At 38.9% G+C, this 24,430-nt stretch overlaps 1 protein-coding gene across 2 annotated transcripts in view; it reads right to left on the bottom strand.

Moving 5' to 3' along the window:
• Positions 1-24,430, bottom strand: part of TENM3 (teneurin transmembrane protein 3) — a 615,209-nt gene that overhangs the window by 194,221 nt on the left and 396,558 nt on the right. For both annotated transcript variants that reach the window (XM_084626411.1, XM_084626412.1), the window contains one exon: positions 3,212-3,449. In XM_084626411.1, the coding sequence (XP_084482537.1) occupies positions 3,212-3,449 (238 nt within the window). The remainder of the gene's footprint in view (positions 1-3,211; positions 3,450-24,430) is intronic.

The raw sequence follows: 24,430 nt of genomic DNA, 5'->3' as shown, positions 1-24,430 counted from the left end.
CTGCCTGAATGTTGACAACACAGTTCACAGTCCATTATACAAAATATAATTCCACCATCTCTGACAAATTAACCATCTCATATAACAAATTCAACTTATCATGAGTCAAAGACGTTCTTTTTTGACTCACACATACCTTAATATAGATTGTAGATAAAATTATAATATTCTAAGAGCTACATTTCAAAAGTGGAGCCTGGGAATTTTTCCATGAACATGGATTCAGGTTACTGTTTAAAATTCCCAAATACTGCTGGGAAAGCTTACTGAGACAAGAGTTAATTTTGCTTTCATGAGAGATGTAAATTTAAATTTACCTTATTCTGCCTTGTATATTTCCCTAAGACACAATCAAGTGACCTTGCTTTAAAGAGGTTTAGCATGTTTAGATATTTAAAAGACAAGAAGTATTAAGGAAGAAGTAATTCAATATGCAATTTCATACATTAATAATTTGCAAAGCATTTACCAAGCTACAAGGTAAACGCTATGGAAATATAACTAATGAGATATCAATACTCAAGAAGATATTCACACAGAGTAGGATGTTAATAAATCTTTTATTAAATGACTACGAATGAACCATTTTATTAACACCTAATAAGTAACTACTAAACTATTTAATCTATATTTATAACGAAAGGCATGCAGCTAATTATCTGTACAATTTCTTTAGATTTGGGCTTCCCAAACAGGGGTTCAAAGGACAAAAATGGAGAGGTACAGCCTTGTTACTACACTCCTTCAAAAGTTGTTATTAGACTGATCTTATTTTGATTTTCCCAGCAGGTATATTGCTCCTACAGCTGACCATACTCACAGGAGGAGATGGGGAAGAGGCAAATAGTCCCAGCTATCAAATGACCCAAAAAGAATTCATACAGGGGGCAGGAAATCAGAGGTTAAAAGAAAAAAAGATTTTATTTACTCCCATCAGAACAAAGTTATTTGTTGCTTACTCTCAGTAACCTCACTATCATATAAAGGGGATATGGAGAGATGAAAGGAGGTACTCGTGTAATGGAAGGTTTGGTTTTAGGTCCTCATAAAACTTTAAGGAAAGAGAATCCTTTATATAAAAAGGCCAGGAATCCCTGCTGGATGCTATTGACCGGTCACCTCACAGTTTAAACATTGAGTAACATTGACAGAAGATGGAAATAGCAAAACAACAAATATTCTGTTAAATATAAAACTGCATCCAACTTTATGCAATATATATCGAGAAATCCACCTCCAAAATCAAAATGAGAACTCCAAAAGGATGGGTGCTAAAACCCCTTTCCATACTGATGTACATATACACCAAAGCAGTCTACACACTATTGAGCTACTCACAGGAGTGAGTCATATGTCATTCAGTGATCAGTAATCACCAACCTTTGCCTAAAGAAATAGAAGAGTGGTTATCTACATAAACCTGACTTTCACATTTTCTGACTTTAAATGACAGTTGTGGAAAAATGGCAGGACACCTAAGCTAGGTAAAAAAACCTGAGTATGGGCATAAGCTAAAATAACTGCTAGAGATTAAACGAATCACGATATAGAGAAACAGATAAAGGCAGAGGCCGAACCCAGATAAAGTTGTTAATATAGTTGAAACTGAGCCGGAGATCACACACTCTATAGGGATCTTTACTAAAAAAGGAAAAATCAATGACAAATAAGACTCATTCTTCACCTTAAGAGTTCCAACCAAGTGAGACGATTAGAAAAACTACAGTAGGGTTGTGTTGGTTGCAATGTGAGATTTTCACATTTCAGCTCATGTTGAAGGGTTCGGGAATTGAATGTTCAAACACTGTGAGATGTTAAGATTAGCAACATTTAAAAGATGTGAGAAGTGTACTTTTCAAAAATATTCCATCCAGTTTGGGAAGGGCATCCTAGTTTAAAATGTATATTCTCCTTTTTACACACCCAGTAAAAAATACATGTCTGTTTTTCTCTTGTGCCAACCCTGGGCAATAAAAGCGAGCATCGAGAACAACATGAATATACTGCAAATTCACAGGCTGTCCTGAAAGGACTGAATATCTTAGCAGTGAGCTCTTCCCCAGAATCCACTCACTTATTCTGTAAGTGGACTGTTTCTTCATATGGTTAATAAATAATACGAACAGGGTAAAACCCAGTGTAATCCTGTCCCACAGTGACTGTATATCATAAAAAAAAATACACAGTAGTTTTCAAGAAATGGAGTAGCTAAGTATTGTTTTATTCCCCAAAAATGGTTGGAAAAGGAGATTTGAACCTATTGTCTGAAAACCTTGGAATGACAAAACTGCCTACTGTAGTGTCTAGCTGTAGGTCATATGTTTTAGATGAGTCAAAATCTGATTTGACTATTTTTCAGTCTGCTATTCGTATATAATGGAAAAGGCTTCAAAGAATGAACTTGACATATATTTCATAAATATTTGTCAAAACAATTATTGCCAGATACAATGCAATTATGCATATTCAGTTTGATGACTCACTGGAAAATTTCTTTTCTCTTTAACAAAAAATTTAAGTGACAATAGTGAATTAGGGCTGATTGACTGTTCAGTGAGTGTTAATTAATTACCAAGGAAAATGTAGCTTTATGCTAATAAATCCTACAAAAAATCTTTATATATGAATCTTTAACTAAAACGGAATTATCTTTCCATTTTATTTGCTCTTGCAAAATTATAAACAAGAGGGACAAACTACATAGTATGTAATGAGAAAGTGAGTTCTCTTGGCCCAATAAACCATAAAGCTTGGAATCACCCTTACTGCTTAGGGTCTTGTCAAAGGGGCAAGGACTAGAGTGCTGGAAAAACACTATGAAAGCCCCTTCCTTGATGAGCTGATCTGTACAGCAGCATTGGTTTGGCTCATATATGTCTGGCAAACAAGGGTGAGCAACAAGTTCACAATAATCATATCCAATAAGGATGATAAACACAGGAGTAAATGAATGTCCAGAAAATTAAGACATCCCCAAAGTCCAATCATCAGGTGATAAACATGGCAAAAGAAAACAGCCTTGTGAAAAGCCACTCACAATGTGGGTTTTGGAGAGAGGGGCAGTAACAAAAATAGCTAAATTTATTTTTACATTTCACAACTTATAATTTTGCTGATTGAATAAGAGGAAATACAATTGGCTGGTTATTTCTCTTTTAGTTAAGTGTTTTCATTATAAATTCTACACTCTTTTAGGTCCCTAAATGGTTACCTGCTTTCCAGTGGCACATTACTGCCAAGGACCCAGCTGTCCTGCAGCTGGACCGACTCGGGTGTGGTTTGCAGCTCGGCGGGCAAAGCAGCCGGCGGGGCCGGACTCTGATTCCTCCTATTTGTCAATGAGTTTCTGTTAAGGGAGGTGATAGATGGATGATGCTGTGCTGAATGCTGCTTGTGAGAAGGTGGCAAAGGTTGCAGGGTCGACTGGCCTTGGTTATTTGGAGGTTGCTCTGGGAAGAAAGAAAATTGAAGTCTGTTATACATCACCCTGGCTTTTGCTACAACCAAAGCAGAATGAGAAACTGAATATAATCCCATCATCTAAAAATATATTTGCATATTATTCTATTAGAAGGCATTCAGTGACATTCTCTAAGAGCAAGTTTACCCTTGATACACAAAGTTCTAATTAATATACAACAGATGGGAAAATTGCTTTTGCTTTTAATTTGTTTCAGTTTTTTTATCCGATTTTATTAACACCTACAGAAAACAGCATCTGACAGATCCCCTAATGTGCCTTTAGATTTCAGCTTTTTTTAACAAACCAACCCTGAAATTAAATGGGTAATTTCAGCAGAACACAAAGGTTTTCGAAATGCATATAATCCCTGTAATTATTTAATGGAATATTTTTAAGCTTTATTTAACTGCAATAAATTATTACAAGCTAGTTGCTAAACAGCAGTAGACTACTCTAGTTTAGTGCATTTCAAATAAGGCAGATCTGCACTATGATCTGCTAATAGATGCTAAGTATTCTTTAGCAGAAGGTCACTCTGTGAAGCAGATGTTGCTTCATGGATATTTAACAGACTGAATCACATCTGATTACAACGTCAGAAGACTCATATACTTAATGACCGTTACATCCATTAGAACACACACAGAACAGATTTTCCAATTTCACACTATGTGGTATAACTACATTTTGGAGCAAGTCACAGGTGATCAGAGAGTCATGCCACCAAGACAGTGGTGGAAATATTTTGTTCCTAAACTAAAAGCACATAATAGCCATAGCTAATAAGTCAGAGGTCAGAAAGCAAGCTGTTTTATTTTTAATGATCTGGGGCTAAGGATGTGCCTGACAAAATTCACATAAAAAGGTGTCAGACTTAGGTAAGATCTAACTAGATGCTGAATGGATTTGGCTTCAACACATACACATTGTCAATCTTTGACTGAATGTAGTTCAATGTTTTTTAGGTAACATACTGACATGCTATTAATATAAATGTATGCATTAAATAGAATAACAGACCAGGGTTACATTTCCTTACATTGTGAACACAAGCAGTGATTCTTAAAATGATTAGGAATATGGCCTTCGGATGTGATTCTCTGTTCGCTGGAACTGAATATACAATCTGCAGTGACTTGAAAACCATACTGTAAAACCCACAATAAAGGGGTACAGAAATGAAAAAAAAATTCTACTTGAGAATAAAAACCAATTATTGCTGCACATTTCTGATAGTCTCTAATAATCCATATCATTGTAATTTAGCAACTAATAATTTCTCACCCTCATGAGCATTAGGGATAGAGCTGTTCGCTTAACACAGGAAAATAAAACTCTGCTTTTGCATATTCTTTTCTTTGAAGACCATTCCCATTTCCAGTGAAGGGGTTTGGTTAATTACTTTGCTGCCCGTGTTAAACTGAGTGTCTAAATTATAGTAAGGTTGAAATGTACCTTTTAGAGAGTGGCAGGGTTAAAACAGTCCATACAGTTTTGTTGAGTTTAAAAAACAAAACAAACAAAAACCTCTGCTAAATTCACAAGAAAAATTACCAATCAGGCTGCATACAATTAATCAGTTTAGTCTTTACCAACACCAATGGGTGTCATCACATATGACAAAAATCACTATGGAAGGTTTTAAGGCACATTTTAACAAGCCAGCTACAGGATAATTTAACAGGCTAAAGCTGGGAAAGATTTTGTTTTTAAGTCTATTTAAAATTTTATGTGATTTAGATTAGGAGCTAATTATCAACTGTCACAGAATTAACAATGGTGCATATATATATGATTACTAACACAACAGGGAGCCATACCACAAGTATATGAAAATAAATCCCATTCCTTTACTGGATAATCTAAAGTAATGTTTGTCTCGTAAACCACATCTTTCTTTCTTTCTCTACTCAGTTCAATTGCTCTACTTGCCCTAATATTATCCCCCTCCTCTTGTGCAAAGTTCTTATGATTGATGCAAGAGCCTTTTCCTCTGCAGTTCCTATCAACTGAAACATTATTCTGGAACTTCTCCACCTCTTCAATTTGCCTTCTCATTTAAAATTTCAATTGAAAGCCATTTTCTCTTTGTCTGGCATTTTATTTTCATACCATAGAAAGCAGATCCAGCTCGCTCCTTCACGATTACAGAGAGCCCATTTGTAATACAAGTGATGTAGATCTGCTGTACGAGAGAGGGTTGGGTGTAAGGAAGATACAAAGCCTGCAGGATGGGGCTAGGATCCAAGATCTGCTATAGCACAGATCCTCCCAACATCCCACTCCCCCCACACCTAAACCCATGTGGCTGAATCATGGAATGCTACTTTGGCATTCTGAAGATAGCTACACAGATATACATAGATGTTGAAACTAGAAGTGTTACTAGGGTGAGTTTGTGTGTGTGTGTTTTTGGGGGGGGGGTGAGAAAACCTGGATTTGTGCTGGAAATGGCCCAACTTGATTATCATACACATTGTAAGGAGAGTGATCACTTTAGATAAGCTATTACCAGCAGGAGAGTGGGGTGGGAGGAGGTATTGTTTCATGGTCTCTGTGTATATAATGTCTTCTGCAGTTTCCACAGTATGGAAGTGCCATTTTTTAAATATGAATATCATTATTGATTTTTTTCCTCCTAGGTTTAGCTTGCAAATTCCTTGAACCCACAACTCTTGTAACTGCCATAAAATCTGTAGCAGACATCTCAATCTTATTTCATTGATTTGCGAGGAAGATGTCAACATTATAAAAGTGGTGATTATGATGCCATAGTTAGGGTTGCATCATACCCCTATTTTCATGGATAAATAACTAAACAATAGTTTGCTTTTTATAGCATCTTCCACACAATATCAAAGTGCTTTACAAACAACTAAGCTTCCCAACATCACTGTGAAATAGCGTCATATTGCCATTCTGATTATATACATGGGGAACCTGAAGCACAGACAGGTTAAGTGATTGTCTGAGTGTTACATGGGAAATTTGTGTCCCAGCCAGAAGATCTCCTGGCTGTCAGACCCACAATACCAGCCTTCCTCACCTTTCTATATTTAAGGGCCTGAAACAGGCAGAGGGATCCTCTGTGATTATTGGACCATGACATGGATATGGAGTTCTTGAGCTCTGCAGCCTTGAAGATTACTCCTGGTTCTGGAGAATGTAAAGAAAATACTTCCTCTACACCAGCCACAAATGTCAGAATACGCATTCTGCAGCTCCTCCCTTCAAAGCTGGCTCTTCATCTATGGCAATCAGCTTCTTGGGAAACAGGCATTCTAATGGAGGGAAGGGTTCTTCTCTCAGTTTTTGAAAAATCAGTGAGCATTTCTGACATGGCCTCAGCTAAACATATAGGCTCCATGATTGATAGCTCCATTTTGATGGTAAGTCAGGAAGAAGAGAATGGGATGATCCAGCATGAAGGCTATAAGTGGTACATTGATTGTGTTGAAAGGAGCAGATAAAGGACTCAGTTATGCTCCTGGGCCTTACTGACACCAGAAAGTTGCAACAATCTAACTTAAAGTGGCTTTTAAACTGATTTAGTTAAACCTGTGCAAACCTCTGTCTGAACACACACATTCTGGTTTAAGAATGGTTTATTTTGTCTTAGCTTAAACAAATTCCTAATCAACTAAACTGCAATAAGCCAGGTTTACACAAAATAGACTGTCTGGACAGGGGTTTGCACAGATTTAACTAAATCTATTTAAAAATCACAAACTGTTCAACTTTCTTGTGTAGACTGTTACACCAGAGCAACCCCACTAAAGTAGTTATCTCATGGAGATGTTTTACATAGCTAATGCAAATTGGCCGTACAACAACCCATTGCAGTAGCGTTGCCCAAGTATAACAGAGATTTTAACCTTTGTGCAGCATTGACTGCATAAATCACTGTCAGATAAATGCACATCAGCCTCTGTATGAAACTGACAAATTCATATGAAATGGGATAGAAAACAGTCTAAACATAGTTTTACTCATTTTTCAAAACCTATTTCAATAGTTGTTTACCTGAGACACGAGCAGTGAAGTAAATGAGCCATTTCAATCCTGGAGGTAAATTATATGTATTCTGTAGCCAACCACAAAACCTCTCTCTCTTTTCTTTTTCAAAAACTAATTTACGTTTCATTTTATCATTTAATTGTTACTGAATTTCAATAGAATATGATGCAATAAAATGCATATGTGAAAGTGAAAAAAAGGAGGAGATCGGCAGACAGACAAAGTTATAAATTAGTTTATTATATAACATGTATGATAATTATTTAAAGCTTTGCAATTTTGGGTTTTAATTCAGAAAGAATGAGAAAAGTAGATAAAATATCTACAAAAGAAAGTAATTTGTTATGCATTTCATAGGATATCCATTCAATAACAGTTAAACTTCTGAGACCTAACTGCTAGCCACTCATCTCAGGAAAAACTTATCTTTTCATTTGATAAGTATTAGGCTTATTTGGTAATGTTTAATTAATGTTAAAGAAAATAAAGCTATCACGATGACCATGAAAATACAAACACAAGTGTTGTGAATATGAAAGGTGTTAGATGCATACAGTTTTTAAAACAAAGAAATATTTCTTTCAGAATTAACAATTTAGGAGTAGGCAGTGTAGTTGTAACCATGTTGATCCCAGGATATTAGAGAGACGAGGGGAGTTAATATCTTTTATTGGACCCAACTGGTGTCTCTCTCACCAACAGAAGTTGGTCCAATTAAAGCTATTACTTCATCCACGTTTTCTCTCAATTTAGGAGTAGATTGTCAAGGATTCTCCACCAGGAGGAAGTCTTCCCAGGGAATCCTGATGTGGTGACATCATAAGATGAATATCAGTATCCATTAGAAGTAAATAACTAGAGTGGACTATATGCCAAAGAGAATTGGTAATGTGCAACAGAATCCTCAATTTCCAGGTCACCGGTTGGAATCCTGTCCATGTGATCAGGTAATTTCCATGCTAGCGATCAAGTAATTTGCTAGCGATCAAGTAATTTCCATGTGAACTTGATTGATTGCCTAGGTAAAATAAGTTGATGGATTCAAAACATTAGTTAATTGACTAGTGGCCATATCACCCAAATCACTATTTCTGTAACTGGCAGCCAGGTTGGTGGTCTTGGCAAACATGGCTGAATGAGCCAATAGGCTCAACTACTCATGGAACCTCAGAGGTATTCTAGTCCTCCAGGTCAGGGTTGAAACAGGCTGTCGGCACTACTACTGCCTGTACCTTATCTGGTCTGCAGATAAATAAAACAATTCAGTCCACAGAGCTATTGATCTGGCAGCACCTTTCACAAGTACTAAATGAATTTAATTAATTAAAACAAAAAGAAAAAAAATCATGGGTTTGATTTTTGAATGCTCTTTATAGGAAAAAATCTATTTAAATGTTCTTTCACATCAATAACAACGCCCATTCTTTAAATTAACTGTTGAGTCCGTGAACTATTACGTTGGGGTTTTGTTCAGATCCCCGTGGTTTTCATTTCTTTACTAGTCTGTTGCTACTAGCAATAGCAGCAATACAATATATCTTGTAATTTATTAAACTTGTGATTGCGAAGATGTTTATTGGATTATTTTTGTTAATTTTAAAATTGGCTTTGCCATACCTTCTACTTTTAAGTACATTCTCTTGAAATACACATTGACATGGGTCAGTCTGCGCAACTCCTTTCTGATTATCTGCACAATCTAAAAAGGGCTTAATCACATTTCAACCTTCCGGATAAATGCACTTGACCAATTGGTGGATATAAAACAATCTATTACCTTAACCACTGCTGGATATACAGACTGTAACTGAATTAACCCACTGGCTGCTGCTCTCTTCTTGGGGAACTTGCTGTTGTGTTAGCTGTGTGCTGATGGGGAAGCAGACAAGTGCACTTTGATCACAGTACACCCCTCTCTCTCTCTCTCTCTCTCTCTCTCACAGTAATATAAAAAGGGGAAAAATCATACACGTATCTTGATCAAAGTGTGCCAATATTTGCCTCCTCATCAGCACACTGACTACAAGTTGATACGCCATCAAACCATTTGGGAGTGAGGAACAACCAGTGAATTTATCTGCAGACTATACATAGAAGTATTTTATTGCCTTGTTTATAAGTGTAAAGTCATAAAAGGGAAAAATAAAAATATTCTTATTCACACCAAACAGTTTTCTTCTTAAACTGAAAAATTATTTTATGCTTTAAAAAAACATGTTTTTCCTTCTTACTAGGCATATTAATACAAAACTTTGAGTAATTCATTCATTTTCCTTCTTTAAAAGCAAGACAGGCCCATTCAACTGCAGAAAAACCCAGACAGGCCACAGGGTGTGTATGAGTGTGTATGTGGGGTGGGGAGTGGAGGAATGGCAGAAAGAGAACAAACGTGAGGGCAAGCTAATAGGATGACAGTAGTCTCAAAAGTGTGAACTCCGGGGCCTCAGTGTATAAGGAACAGCTCTTTGCGTGTGTTGAGCATTTGCTGTCTGGGGAAGTTGTCCTTTGTGGGAAGTCTTGTTTCACATTAGTGGCGTGGCTCTGTGTGTGGGTATATCTATACAGCACATAAAGGTGTGATTGTAGTGCAGGTAGGCATACTAACACTACCTTAAATCTAATTTGTACAGGTAACATTAGCAGAAAAGACATAGCAGAATGGGCTTCTGTATGGGCTAACCGCTCCAGTACAAGCCCACTGGGGACTCTGAGTATGTCTCTGGTTGCAAGTCTGCACTGAAGTTCCTGCTGCCATTAGCTGAGTGAACAACTAATAATGGAAGGGTTGTTTCTTTTGGGGGGAGGGGGGGGACTTGGGAGGGATCTTTGCCCTTTTCTCTAGCAGTAGGAACACTAGGAAGAGAAAACGACAATAACTACTGAGGCAGCACTAGAAGTGACCCAAGGAGGTGAGGAGACAAAGAAGATGGTCAGATGCAGAAGCCCTGGAATGCACAGCATCCTTTAGTGGATATCTGATGGAAGCTACTTATATAAGAAATGTCACCTGATAGAGCTCATGACAGGGAAGATCCAAGGATTAGAGATGCAATTCGAGACAATGATGGTATTCAGATGGGAATTTGAAGCGATAATGCAGGATAGGAGAGAGGTGGTGGTACACACAACTCAAGATTTACTGACACCTGCCAAACAAAAGAACCTGGAGGGCAGACTGTCAGAAGGAGAGGGTGACCCTGGAAGAATGTGATCATGAGGACAAGATGGACAAAAAGACTGGATAGTAGAGATTACATTGAGTTGAGTAACAGGTTTGCTATACTGGGGAATGAGGAGGAGAAACAGGTAGAAGGTGGCATGGTAAGGAAGAAAAGAAAGGAAGCCATCCCCTGCAGAAGTGAAAGATGATGGAGATAGCCAAAGAAAGAGAAAAGAATAATTAAATTCATGGAGGGAAATGAAAAAGAGGATGTAATAAAACATGGGTTTACCAAAGGTAGATCATGTCAGATTAACCTAATATCCTTCTTTTAAAAGGAAACGTATTTTTTTTAGATCACAGAAATGCAGTTAATCTAATATACTGGAATTCAGTAAAGCATTTGATATGGTACCACATGGAAAATTATTAGATTAATTAGAGAAGATGGGATTAATTAATAAGAATTGTGAGGTGGGTAAGGGACTGTAGAGAGGTTATTAGTTGAGTTTCTCAAAGATCTATCTTAAGACCGATCTTATTTAATATTTTTATTAATGACCTCATCACAAAAGGCAGGAGTGTGCTAATGAAATTTATTGCTAACACAAAGTTGGGAGGCATTGTGAATACAGAGAAGAATTGGAATATTATATAGGAAGAACTATATGACCTTTAATATTTATTCCTGGGAGAATTCTGTGCCAAAAAATAAAAATTCTGCACACAATATTTTAAAATTCGGTAAAATTCTGCATATTTTATTTGTCAAAATAACACAATATAATCATGACAGTTTAAATTATTTTGGTAATTTATTATGAAATATCTGTCAGCAAGTATGGCTGAAATAATACAGACCCCCCCCTCCACAAAAACGGATTCTGGTAATTTTTTTTGACAAATAGATTCCTTACTAGGCATATTAATACAGAATTTTGAGTAATTCGTTTAAATTACAATACAGAACTGTATTTCCTGCACCCGTCGGAAGCAGTGCAAAGGCTTGTGACTGTCAGGGGTAATGGAGGAGCTGAGGGAGAGGAAAGGAGATGGGAGTGAACCTGAAGGGTTGTTGGGTGTGAGTGTGTGTTTGAAAAAAACAGATTGACAGAGCCAGAAGAGTACCCAAAAGTCACCTACTACTCACTCTCACAGATCTTGGGAGACAGACCAGTCCTTGCTTACAGACAGCCCCCCAACCTGAAGCAAATATTCTCCAGCAACCACACACCAAAAACACTAACCCAGGAACCTATCCTTGCAACAAAGCCCGATGCCAACTGTGCCCACATATCTATTCAGGGGACACCTTCATAGGGCCTAATAACATTAGCCACACTATCAGGGGCTCGTTCACCTGCACAACTACCAATGTGATCTATGCCATCATGCGCCAGCAATGCTCCTCTGCCATGTACATTGGCCAAACTGGACGTCTCTATGCAAAAGAATAAATGGACACAAATCTGACATCAGGAATCATAACATTCAAAAACAGGTAGAAGAACACTTCAACCCCTCTGGCCACTCAGTAACAGAATTAAAGGTGGCAATTTTGCAGCAGAAAAGCTTCAAAAACAGACTCCAACAAGAAACTCCTGAGTTTGAATTAATATGCAAACTAGATACCATTAACTTGGGTTTGAATAGAGACTGGGAGTGGCTGGGTCATTACACATATTGAATCTATTTCCCCATGTTAAGTATCTTCACCCTTCTTGTCAACTGTCTAAATGGGCCATCTTGATTATTACTACAAACATTTTTTTCTCCTGCTGATAATAGCACATCTTAATTAATTAGCCTCTTACTCCACCTTTTCATGTTCTCTGTATGTATATATATCTCTTCTTACTATATGTTCCATTCTATGCATCTGATGAAGTGGGCTGTAGCCCACGAAAGCTTATGCTCAAATAAATTTGTTAGTCTCTACGGTACCACAAGTACTCCTGTTCTTTTTGGTGGAAGAAGTATGGAACAGGTTTTTTTTTTGTGGGGGGGAAGGGCCAGGACTGTTCGGGAGTTGGGGAGCTTCCTCCATGCAGACTCTGGCTGATCCCAAGCCTCTCTCATTCAGTCAGGCACATCTTCCCTTGTCCCCGAACCCCCCCCATCCCCATGTGTCCCTGCAGCCCCCCCTTCCCTGTTTCCACATGGCCATGCACCCCCCCTGCTCCCATTCAGCCCCCGGCTCAATGCTGGTACCCCACTAGCTATTCTGAACCCCAATCTATGATCCCCCAGGAGCCCCAAGTGCCCACTCTATCCTAGCCTGGCTCCATGGGCCAGGTGCTGTGATGAATTTCTCCTCCTGGGGGAATTTTGTGCCACTGCACGCACACAGATAATTTTTTCCCCCTACAGAAAATATATTCTGCCCCAGAAGTGCTTCAGTTCCGCCTTTTGCCCACCAGAGGCTGCTGTGGCACCAGAACAGCCTGCTGCTTTCATGCTGTTGGCTGTTCTGGCACCACAGTGGCCTTTGGTGGGCGAAAGGCAGAACTGCAGCACTTCTGAGGCAGAATGCATTTTCTGCAGAAAAAAATAAAATTTTGTGGGACGCATGAATTCTGTGCATGTGCATTGGCGCAGAATTCCCCCAGGAGTAAATATTGGAGTAAAAGAAATGGATGAAACTTAATATTACATAGTGTAAGGTCATGCACTTAGGGTCTACTAATAAGAATTTGTGCTATAAACTGGGAGATCATCAGATGGAAGCAACAGACAAGAGAAACCTGGGTGTGTTGGTGAATCACAGGGTGACTACAAGCCTCGAATGTGATCCAGTTGCAAAAAACGCAAATGAAATTAATTCAAACTGGTACACTTGCAGAGAAGTGCTACTGGGATGATCAGGGAAATGGAAGGCCTATCTTATGAGAGGAGACTAAAAGAGCTTGGGTTGTTTAGTTTGGCAAAACAAAGGCTGAGGGGGATATGATTACTTTCCATAAAAGTTAGGGGGAGAACACCAGAGAGGGTGAAGAGCTATTTAAGACTAAGGACAATGTTGGCACAAGAACAAATGAGTTTAAACTACCCATAACAAATTCAGACTCAACATTAGAAGGTTTCTAACCATCAAAGGAGTGATATGCTGGAACAGCCTCCCAATAGTGAGGGGAAACAATTTAATTAGTTTTAAGAGAAAGCTGGACAAATATATGATGTGATTGTACGGCAGGGTTATGGACAGGGCTCATCAGCCTTGAGGGTCCCTTCTGGTTTATGTCTGATGTTCCTCAAATCTCCCACTACAGGGCTTCAGCTGGTCACATGCAGGGGGACTGGAAGGGATCTCCCACAATGTATTCTCTAAGTGTTTTTGTTTCTTTTTGTCTCCTTCTGAAGCATCAGGGATGGTCATGACTGAAGATGGGACACTGGATAGGTCAGTGGACTTGGGCTAGTGGGTCTTTGCTAAGCGCTCTATAAATAGCTGTGTAGACAGTTTTTGAAGTTGCAGATTGGGGCTGGAGCTCAGGCTCTGAAACCTAGGAGGTGGGCTTGAACGTCAGAGCCCAAGCTGCAACTTCAAAGCACTGTCTACACAGCTATTTATAGAGCGCGTCACATGAACCCTGCTAACCCAAGTCTGTTGAGCTCAGCTTGGAGGCTCATTGCTGTGGGCTGCGCAGACTTATCACACTGTAACAAAAAGTCAAGGAGGAGTTGTTTTTTGTGAAGGATTTCTGTCCCAAACTGAGGAGAGCTGTTCTTCATTTGGGAGGAAGAGGGCTTCCTGTGACCTTTAAGCTCAACATCCCTGGTTTTGCTGTTTCTGAAAAGATGGCCAGAGCTACACACTAACAGCCCTTCCCCCCCCCCCCCCCCCCGCTACATAAACACACACATAAAAATGTCTCAAAACTTGCTTGTAGCTGAACTTGAAATCATGGGTGACTTCAACCTGGGGAACGTTTTTGCTGGACATCTCATGTGGCCAATAACAAAACTTCCTCAGGTTTCAGAGTTTTAAAAATTAATAGATAATAATTTCGTAACACAAAGGCCTGCATCCAATGTGGAGTAACTCAATATTGGATTTCATTCTGATGAGCAGAAAGAAGTTCATTGCTGACCTAAAAATTAGCAGTTGTTTAGGTACCAGTGATCTTGATCACGTGCACTTCGTGAAAACAAACCAACCAGTAATACGTATATTTGGAACTTTAAAAGGTCTCATTTTCCAAAGTTTAAAGTAACTGTTCGCACAACTGACTGGGAACATAAATGCAAAGTGGGAAGCATTAGCAAATACTGGGAATTATTCAAGGATCACCTACTGGATCCATAATTCCAAAAAACATGACAAAACTTACGATTGGCAAGAAGCCATTCTTGTTAAAAGGAGACATAGAAATGGAGATAAAACACTATAAACGGGGAAGTAGATGGCAACTGATAAAAGAAGCTAAAGTAATCAATGAAATATCAATAGCCAACAGAATTAAAGACAATAATAAAGCATTTTAAAATATATTAAGAACAAAGAAAGCTCTGTGTCAGATATATGTCCATAGCTAGATACAGATGCTAAAATTGTAACTGGAGGCAGAAAAGGCAGAAACGTTCAATAGATATTTCTGTTCTGTATTTGGAACAAAGCAGGAGGAAGCATCTATTCTATATGATCCTGTGAACATTTTGATTAATAAACTTGCATTGCGTAGAAGTTTGAATTTTTTATATTTAAAGTTAAAGGGAACTAATAGGACATACATTAGATGAACAAAAAACCTGATTCATGGGTAGACCTCAAAATGTAGTTGTTAATGAGGAGGGGCCATCTCTATCAGACATCCCTAGGGAATAGTTCTTGGCTATTTAATATTTTTACAATGACCAAGACAACGATATAAAAATTGATGTTGGTAACATTTACAGAAGATACAAAAATAGGTGGGGGAAGTAAATAATGAGGACAGATTACTTTTACAAAGTGACGTGAACACTCTGATTAACTGATCTCAATTCAACAAAATACCTATCATACTTTGTACTCCCCATCAGACAGTCTATATCCATTTGTTGTCTCATGTCCTATACTTAGCTTGTAAGCTCTTTGGGCAGGAAGTGTAATTTTGCTCTGTGTACAACATCTAGCACAATCGTCCCCGACCTTGAATGAAGCTCTGACGTACTATGATAATACAATTAATGATAAACAACAACACTAAAAAGGGAAATATCAGGTAGAAATAGGCAAGTGGTCCTCTCTGGGTACCTAGGATACTGTGATGTTTAAGGAGCTCAGCTTATTCATGTTATCAAAGCGAAAGCGAAGAGTTCACTTGAGCACTGTGTATAGGTACTTACACATGAAACAAATATCAGACAGTGGGGACGTTCTCAACTTTGCTAACAAGGGCATAACAAGATCACTAGCTGCAAGTCGAAGTTAAACAAATTCAACATTAAAAGAAGACACAATTTCCTAGCTGTGAGTGTAATTAAACATTGGAACAACTTATCAGAGGAGCCAGCAGACTCAGTATAGCTTGTAGTCTTTAAAATGACATTAGCAGTTTCTAAAATATATGCTTTAATCCAGGTTCTCAGAGAAACTATGAGCCTTTGTGTACAGGGTCTTTTAGGGGGGAGGGATAGCTCAGGGGTTTGAGCATTGGCCTGCTAAACCCAGGGTTGAGAGTTCAATCCTTGAGGGGGCCATTTAGGGATCTGGGGCCAAAAATGGGGATTGGTCCTGCTTTGAGCAGGGAGTTGGACTAAGATGACTTCCTGAGGTCCCTTCCAACTCTGATATGCTATGCTATGTGAGAGGGTCAGTCTCGAGCCGTTCTTCCCCTTCTTTCATGTGTCATGGGAATAATATGATCATCTGTATACCCTCCACATGCTCAGAATGCTTGCACATATGCATTAAGATAATGATTGCAATCAAATCTCATATAACAGGGTCTCAAACAATCGCCTACGGGGGTCACAAAGGAATTCCCTCTACTCCTCAAAGCACAAGTGGCCACATGTATTCTTGGTTTATTTTTTTCGCCTTTCTCTGAGAGAGTGTCTTCACAGCAGTTACCTTGAATTATAACTCAAATGTTACTCTTAACCCCACTCCTGTCTGCACACAAAAATCTCTAATTTATGTTAAAGTGGTGCTTTAAGATAGAGTTAGCTGTCCTGTCAGGAAAGGTGGAGTGGGTGGTCTGAAACTTGAGCCATGCTGCTGCTCCAGATAATAATGCAGTGACAATGCAACAGCTCAAATTACAACAACTCTTCATCAGCTAATCCAAACATTCTGTGCTGCCTATCAAGTCATTGTGACAGGTTTCAGAGTAGCAGCCGTGTTAGTCTGTATTCGCAATAAGAAAAGGAGGACTTGTGGCACCTTAGAGACTAACCAATTTATTTGAGCATAAGCTTTCGTGAGCCACTGCTCACTTCATCGGATGCATTCGGTGGAAAAAACAGTGGGGAGATTTATATACACAGAGAACATGAAACAGTGGTGTTACCATACACACTGTAAAGAGAGTGATCACTTAAGGTGAGCTATTATCAGCAGGAGAGCGCGGGGGAGGGGATGTCCACATATCTATTCAGGGGACATCACCATAGGGCCTAATCACATCAGCCACAATATTAGAGGCTCGTTCACCTGCACATCTACCAATGTGATATATACCATCTTGTGCCAGCAATGCCCCTCTGCCATGTACATTGGTCAAACTGGACAGTCTCTACGTAAAAGAATAAATGGACACAAATCAGACGTCAAGAATTATAACATTCAAAAACCAGTTGGAGAACACTTCAGTCTCTCTGGTCACTCGATTACAGACCTAAAAGTGGCAATACTTCAACAAAAAAAAACTTCAAAAACAGACTCCAACGAGAGACTGCTGAATTGGAATTAATTTGCAAACTGGATTCAATTAACTTAGGCTTGAATAGAGACTGGGAGTGGATGGGTCATTACACAAAGTAAAACTATTACACCATGTTTATCCCCCACCCCTCTGACCCCCCACCGTTCCTCAGACGTTCTTGTCAACTGCTGGAAATGGCCCACCTTGATTATCTCTACAAAAAGCTTCCTCCCCCTCCCCGCTCTTTTGCTGATAATAGCTCACCTTAAGTGATCACTCTCTTTACAGTGTGTATAGTAACACCCATTGTTTCATGTTCTTGGTGTATATAAATCTCCCCACTGTTTTTTCCACCAAATGCATCCGATGAAGTGAGCTGTAGCTCACGAAAGCTTATGGTCAAATAAATTTGTTAGTCTCTAAGGTGCCACAAGTACTCCTTTTCTTCAAGTCATTGTGTAACTCTAGTGTTGTTTTGCAGACAGCTCAAGTGTAGCAACTCAAGACTAATAACTGAAGAGAACTGTTACAGTGAAGACAAGCTCTATAGCATCAGAGATTGGCCACAGCTGGAGACAGGACTCAACACAAAATGGACTAGTGCTCCAAGCTGGGACAGAGAATCCTCTTTCTTAGATGCCCAGTTGGTGGGTCTTGCCGACATGCTCAGGGTCAAACTGATTGCCAGATTTAGGGTTTGGATGTTATTTTCCTCCAGATCAGATTAGCAGGAACCTTGGAAGTTTGTCTTCCTCTGTAGCAAGGGGTGAGGATCCCCTGCCAAGATCATCTGGGCATATTCCACCTAATGAATTCCCTCCCACTGCAGAACCTCAGGAACAAGTGCACTTCAGTCTCTCATGTTCTCTGCCTGTGGCACACAATAGTTTAAACTAAGGTGATCTAATGATCCCTTCTGGCCTGAAATCTATTAAATCTAGTTAATTACCAAAAGAAAAAGTTAGAAGTGGTTTCAAATGAACCACCTGTATTGAAATCCATTAACTTCTGTGATTACATTTTCCTGTTACATAAAATTAGGGCTGTCAAGCGATTAAAAAAATTAATTGTGCGATTAATCGCACAGTTAAACAATAATGGAATACCTTTATTTAAATATTTTTGATGTTTTCTACATTTTCCAATACATTGATTTCAATTACAACACAGAATACAAAGTGCACAATGCTCACTTTCCATTTATTTTTAATACAAATATTTGCACTGTAAAAAACAAAAGAAATAATATTTTTCAATTCACCCAATACAAGTACAGTAGTGCAATCTTTTTATCATGAAAGTTGAACTTACAAATAAAACAATGTAAATCTTTAGAGCCTACAAGTCCACTAAGTCCTACTTCAGACAGTCGCTCAGACAACAAGCTTGGTTACATTTGCAGGAGATAATGGTACCCGCTTCTTGTTTACAATGTCACCTGTAAGTGAGAACAGGCATTTGCGGGGGCACTGTTGTAACCGGCATCGCAAGATATTTATGTGCCAGATATCCTAAAGATTCATATGTCCCTTCATGCTTCAACCACCATTCCAGAGGATATGCATCCATGCTGATGACGGGTTCTGATCGATAATGATCCAAAGCAGAGTGGACCGATGCATGTTCAATTTCATCATCAGAGTCAGATGCCACCAGCAGAAGATTGATTTCTGGTTGTTCAGGTTCTGTAGTTTCTGTATCAGAGTGTTGCTGTTTTAAGACTTCTGAAAGCATGCTCCACAGCTCGTCCCTCTCAGATTTTAGATGGCACTTCAGATTCTTAAACCTTGGGTCGAGATTTCTATTTTTAGAAATCTCACATTGGTACCTTCTTTGCGTTTTGTCAAATCTGCAGTGACAGTGTTCGTAAATCAAACAACATGTGTTGGGTCATCGTCCGAGACTGCTATAACATGAAATACATGGCAGAATGTGGGTAAAACAGAGCAGGGAACATACAATTCTGCCCCAAGGAGTTCAGTCACAAATTTAATTAACACACTTTTTTTTTTTTAACAAACATCATCAGCATGGAAGCATGTCCTCCGGAATGGTGGCTGAAGCACGAAGGGGCATCCGAATGTTTAGCTTATCTTTCACAGAAATACCTTGCAACGCCGGCTACAAAAGTGCCATGCGAATGCCTGTTCTCACTTTCAGGTGACATTGTAAATAAGAAGCAGGCAGCAGTATCTCCCACAAACATAAACAAACTGGTTTGTCTTAGCAATTCGCAAAATAAGAAGTAGGACTGAGTGGACTTGTAGGCTCTAAAGTTTTGCATTGTTTTATTTTTGAGCGCAGTTATGTAACAAAAAAAATCTACATTTTCACGATACAGTTTGTACTACAGTACTTGTATGAGGTGAACTGAAAAATACTATTTTGTTTATCATATTTACAGTGCAAATATTTGTAATTATTAAATATTATATTAAATAATATAAATATAAAATAATACTTTGTATTCTATGTTGTAATAGAAATAATTATATTTGAAAATGTAGAAAAACAGCCAAAATATTTAATAAATTTCAATTGATTTTCTATTATTAACAGTGCAATTAATTGCAATTAATTTTTTTAATTAGTTAATTTTTTGAGTTAATCACGAGTTAACTGCGATTAATCGACAGCCCTACATAAAATGAATTTCTTTCCTTTGTAGCTTGTGTGAGTGACCCACAAAAACAATAAAGGAAACTGATTCACTAACTACTTATACCAAGAAACGGTGAAACTTCTTTTAGCTAAACTAATTTTATATATATGACAACAGTATATGATAAAATTCTGAAGTGCTGTTTTTAAGCTGAGGTGCCCCTTTAACTTTTGAATTTCCTGGATTTTGTCCCTTTATTCAATAGTTTGGGGTTTTTTTTGCCAAAATACAAATGGTGATGTATCTGCATGTGTGTAGATAAATATAATAATCCAGTCACCAATAAGGGCCTAAATGCCTTATAATTGCATTTTACAGCTTACAAGGGCAACTATAAACATAATTATCTTTGGAAACGGTTTTCTAATATTTTTACACTCAAATTTTATAGAGTTCTTTATTATTTCTATTACCATACCATTTAGAAGCACTAGTTATGAATCAGGACCCCATTGTGCTAGGTGCTGTGCAAACAAGGAACAGAAGGCTGGTCCCTGCCCCCCAAAAGCTTACTATCTAAGTATAAGACAAGAGGCAACAGACACATATATACAGGTGAGTACAAGAAAACAGACAGACAATACTTGTCAGCATGACAGGCTGTGGTCTCAGCAGACCTGCAGTCTAACCATTGAAAGTATTTTGTAGGCATCATGGCAAAGGAGAGCTTTGAGGAAAGTTTTGGAAGACAAAAATGAGTTTGTTTTGTGGATTATTTTCAGGGAGTTCCACCCAAGCAGAAGGGTCAGCAAGGGAGAAAGCACAATGCTTTTTTGAATATGTCTGATTGGAGGCAGGAGTTGCCTTCTCAATATCAAATTGGATTTTAAAAAGATGTTTTAAATGCAGAACTTTTATCAATAGCATTTTTAAAAGAAAAACTAGAAAGCTATATACCATCCAAAACATGTGAATTTGTAAAGATGAATGAAATAACTTTATGTTTTATGGCATTTCTTTGAACATCTGATTAAGATAAATGACTTTAGTTCATAATTCTTCAATGTCATGTTGTCATAGTTCCCATCACCAAGATGTTTTAAAGGCTTTCGATTAATATTGCATGCCAGAACTGAAATTACATCCTTTGTCGTTTAGTTCTTAATGGTGCAAGTGATATCTATCAAGTAGTGTTTTATGAAGCGTGTGTGATTTTTATCACAGGCTGTTTCCACAAATCTTTTTCAGGTTTCAGAAAGACAGTTCAGGGTTCATAATAAATATGCCCTATGGTTTAGAATCATGCTAATTCTCAAATCTACAATGAAACTTAGATTCATCTATGTTTATTAAAAAAAACAAGCAGCTCCCTAATTTGACTGTTTAATCTCATCTTAATATATCATATTATATGTCAAAATAAATTATCTTAAACCCTGCAATTGTGTATCTGAACTACATCTTTAAAGAACACAAAATCTGGACTCTTGGTACAAAATTATTACACACTATATTCACTGTGTGACAGCAGTTGCTCACCAAACATTATAATGTGGCTTGTGATTGCCCTAATTTTTAATGTGGAGGTGATGCACACACACAAGTCTCAGCATATAATATTTCATCTTGATCCTAGTGTGATGGAATCTGTAGTCTGTGACCCAATCTCTGTAAAACAAGATGCAGATGGCTGATATTGCCACTATTCATGCAAATTAGGCACCAACAGGGCAAGCTACAAATGGGCTCTTCAGATTGGCCATTTCTGGGTAATTCTTGCTGCTAACTGAGGCCACAGAAGGATATTAAACATTAAACTTTAGGGGACAACATATACTGAACAGGTTCCTCAAATACACTCTTGTCCCTGGGCACACAGAACTCTCCTTAAAACTACAAGCCATAAGGCAAATACATTGCAGGGAGAAATACTGCTCACTGTAACGAGGGCAAGTATTACTCTCACAGATGGTGGGGAATGGAAAAAGAAAAGGATTTACTTAAGGGTTCATTAAACGTTGTTTCCACTTCGTGTTGTTCACTGTGGAAACTGAACCAGCTCACTTTTAAAACATTTTTTCCATTAGTTGGAATCGATTCTTGAAGCATTCCAACACATCCACATTTAGCCAGCAACAGCTTCTTTAACCCCTTGTACCCAAATGTAGTGTGCACTCAGGGTAATGTCAGTTAAATGCAGCTCTGTTCATTTCAGTGTAGCGGGATGATATATACTCTCTTGTCCATAGGACCATACAAGAGCTACTTTACTGGCTGAAGATAAATCATCCATAAAGCATGGAAGGGATGATAGAGCTAAGGCCAGTACAAACTCACCTGACCCAAAGGAAAATAGACAATGCCCTTCCCATTCATGGGGCAGACATATGAAGTGGAAAAATAAACAGATAGCTTCCAGATTTAGGATTGATCTGACCATGAGCTGTGGTGACACCAATTCAGCAGACAGCCTTCCTACAAGTGGTCTCTGCAGGCCATGAAGAATTTAAGCAGAAGGATAAAACAAAAAAAGGACAGAAACAGCAACCAAAATAAATTGAAATTTAATTTGTTGTGGTAGTAAATAGGGATTCTCCTAAAACAAAGAACAAACAAACCCCACTGATGTGCTATGTGTAATATTGACCCTGACTTTGGTTTATGCAGGCAAATCACAATCATATAACAACTTTTTATAGAGAATCTTAATAGGGAATGAATGTGTGGATCCAGATTACATTCAAGCTTTTCTAGACCTGCTGCTCACAAACCAGGAAGAATTAGTGGGGGAAGCAAAAGTGGATGGGAATCTGGGAGGCAGTGACCATGAGTTGGTTGAGTTCAGGATCCTGACACAGGGAAGAAAGGTAAGGAGCAGGATACGGACTCTGGACTTCAGGAAAGCAGACTTCGACTCCCTCAGGGAACGGATGGGTAGGATCCCCTGGGGGACTAACATGAAGGGGAAAGGAGTCCAGGAGAGCTGGCTGTATTTCAAGGAATCCCTGTTGAAGTTACAGGGACAAATCATCCCGATGTGTCGAAAGAATAGTAAATATGGCAGGCGACCAGCTTGGCTTAAAGGTGAAATCCTAGCGGATCTTAAACATAAAAAAGAAGCTTACAAGAAGTGGAAGGTTGGACATATGACCAGGGAAGAGTATAAAAATATTGCTCGGGCATGTAGGAATGAAATCAGGAGGGCCAAATCGCACCTCGAGCTGCAGCTAGCAAGAGAGGTCAAGAGTAACAAGAAGGGTTTCTTCAGGTATGTTGGCAACAAGAAAAAAGCCAAGGAAAGTGTGGGCCCCTTAATGAATGAGGGAGGCAACCTAGTGACAGAGGATGTGGAAAAAGCTAATGTACTCAATGCTTTTTTTGCCTCTGTCTTCACTAACAAGGTCAGCTCCCAGACTGCTGCGCTGGGCATCACAAAATGGGGAAGAGATGGCCAGCCCTCTGTGGAGATAGAGGTGGTTAGGGACTATTTAGAAAAGCTGGACGTGCACAAGTCCATGGGGCCGGACGAGTTGCATCCGAGAGTGCTAAAGGAATTGGCGGCTGTGATTGCAGAGCCATTGGCCATTATCTTTGAAAACTCGTGGCGAACGGGGCAAGTCCCGGATGACTGGAAAAAGGCTAATGTAGTGCCAATCTTTAAAAAGGGGAAGAAGGAGCATCCTGGGAACTACAGGCCAGTCAGCCTCACCTCAGTCCCCGGAAAAATCATGGAGCAGGTCCTCAAAGAATCAATCCTGAAGCACTTACATGAGAGGAAAGTGATCAGGAACAGTCAGCATGGATTCACCAAGGGAAGGTCATGCCTGACTAATCTAATCACCTTCTATGATGAGATTACTGGTTCTGTGGATGAAGGGAAAGCAGTGGATGTATTGTTTCTTGACTTTAGCAAAGCTTTTGACACGGTCTCCCACAGTATTCTTGTCAGCAAGTTAAAGTAGTATGGGCTAGATGAATGCACTATGAGGTGGGTAGAAAGTTGGCTAGATTGTCAGGCTCAACGGGTAGTGATCAATGGCTCCATTTCTAGTTGGCAGCCGGTGTCAAGTGGAGTGCCCCAGGGGTCGGTCCTGGGGCCGGTTTTGTTCAATATCTTCATAAATGATCTGGAGGATGGTGTGGATTGCACTCTCAGCAAATTTGCGGATGATACTAAAGTGGGAGGAGTGGTAGATACGCTGGAGGGCAGGGATAGGATACAGAGGGACCTAGACAAATTGGAGGATTCGGCCAAAAGAAATCTGATGAGGTTCAATAAGGATAAGTGCAGGGTCCTGCACTTAGGACAGAAGAACCCAATGCACAGCTACAGACTAGGG

This window comes from Lepidochelys olivacea (assembly GCF_965140295.1).
Source record: "Lepidochelys olivacea isolate rLepOli2 genome assembly, chromosome: 4".
NCBI classification, from domain to species: Eukaryota; Metazoa; Chordata; order Testudines; family Cheloniidae; genus Lepidochelys; species Lepidochelys olivacea.
This window is presented reverse-complemented; position numbering and strand designations above follow the sequence as displayed.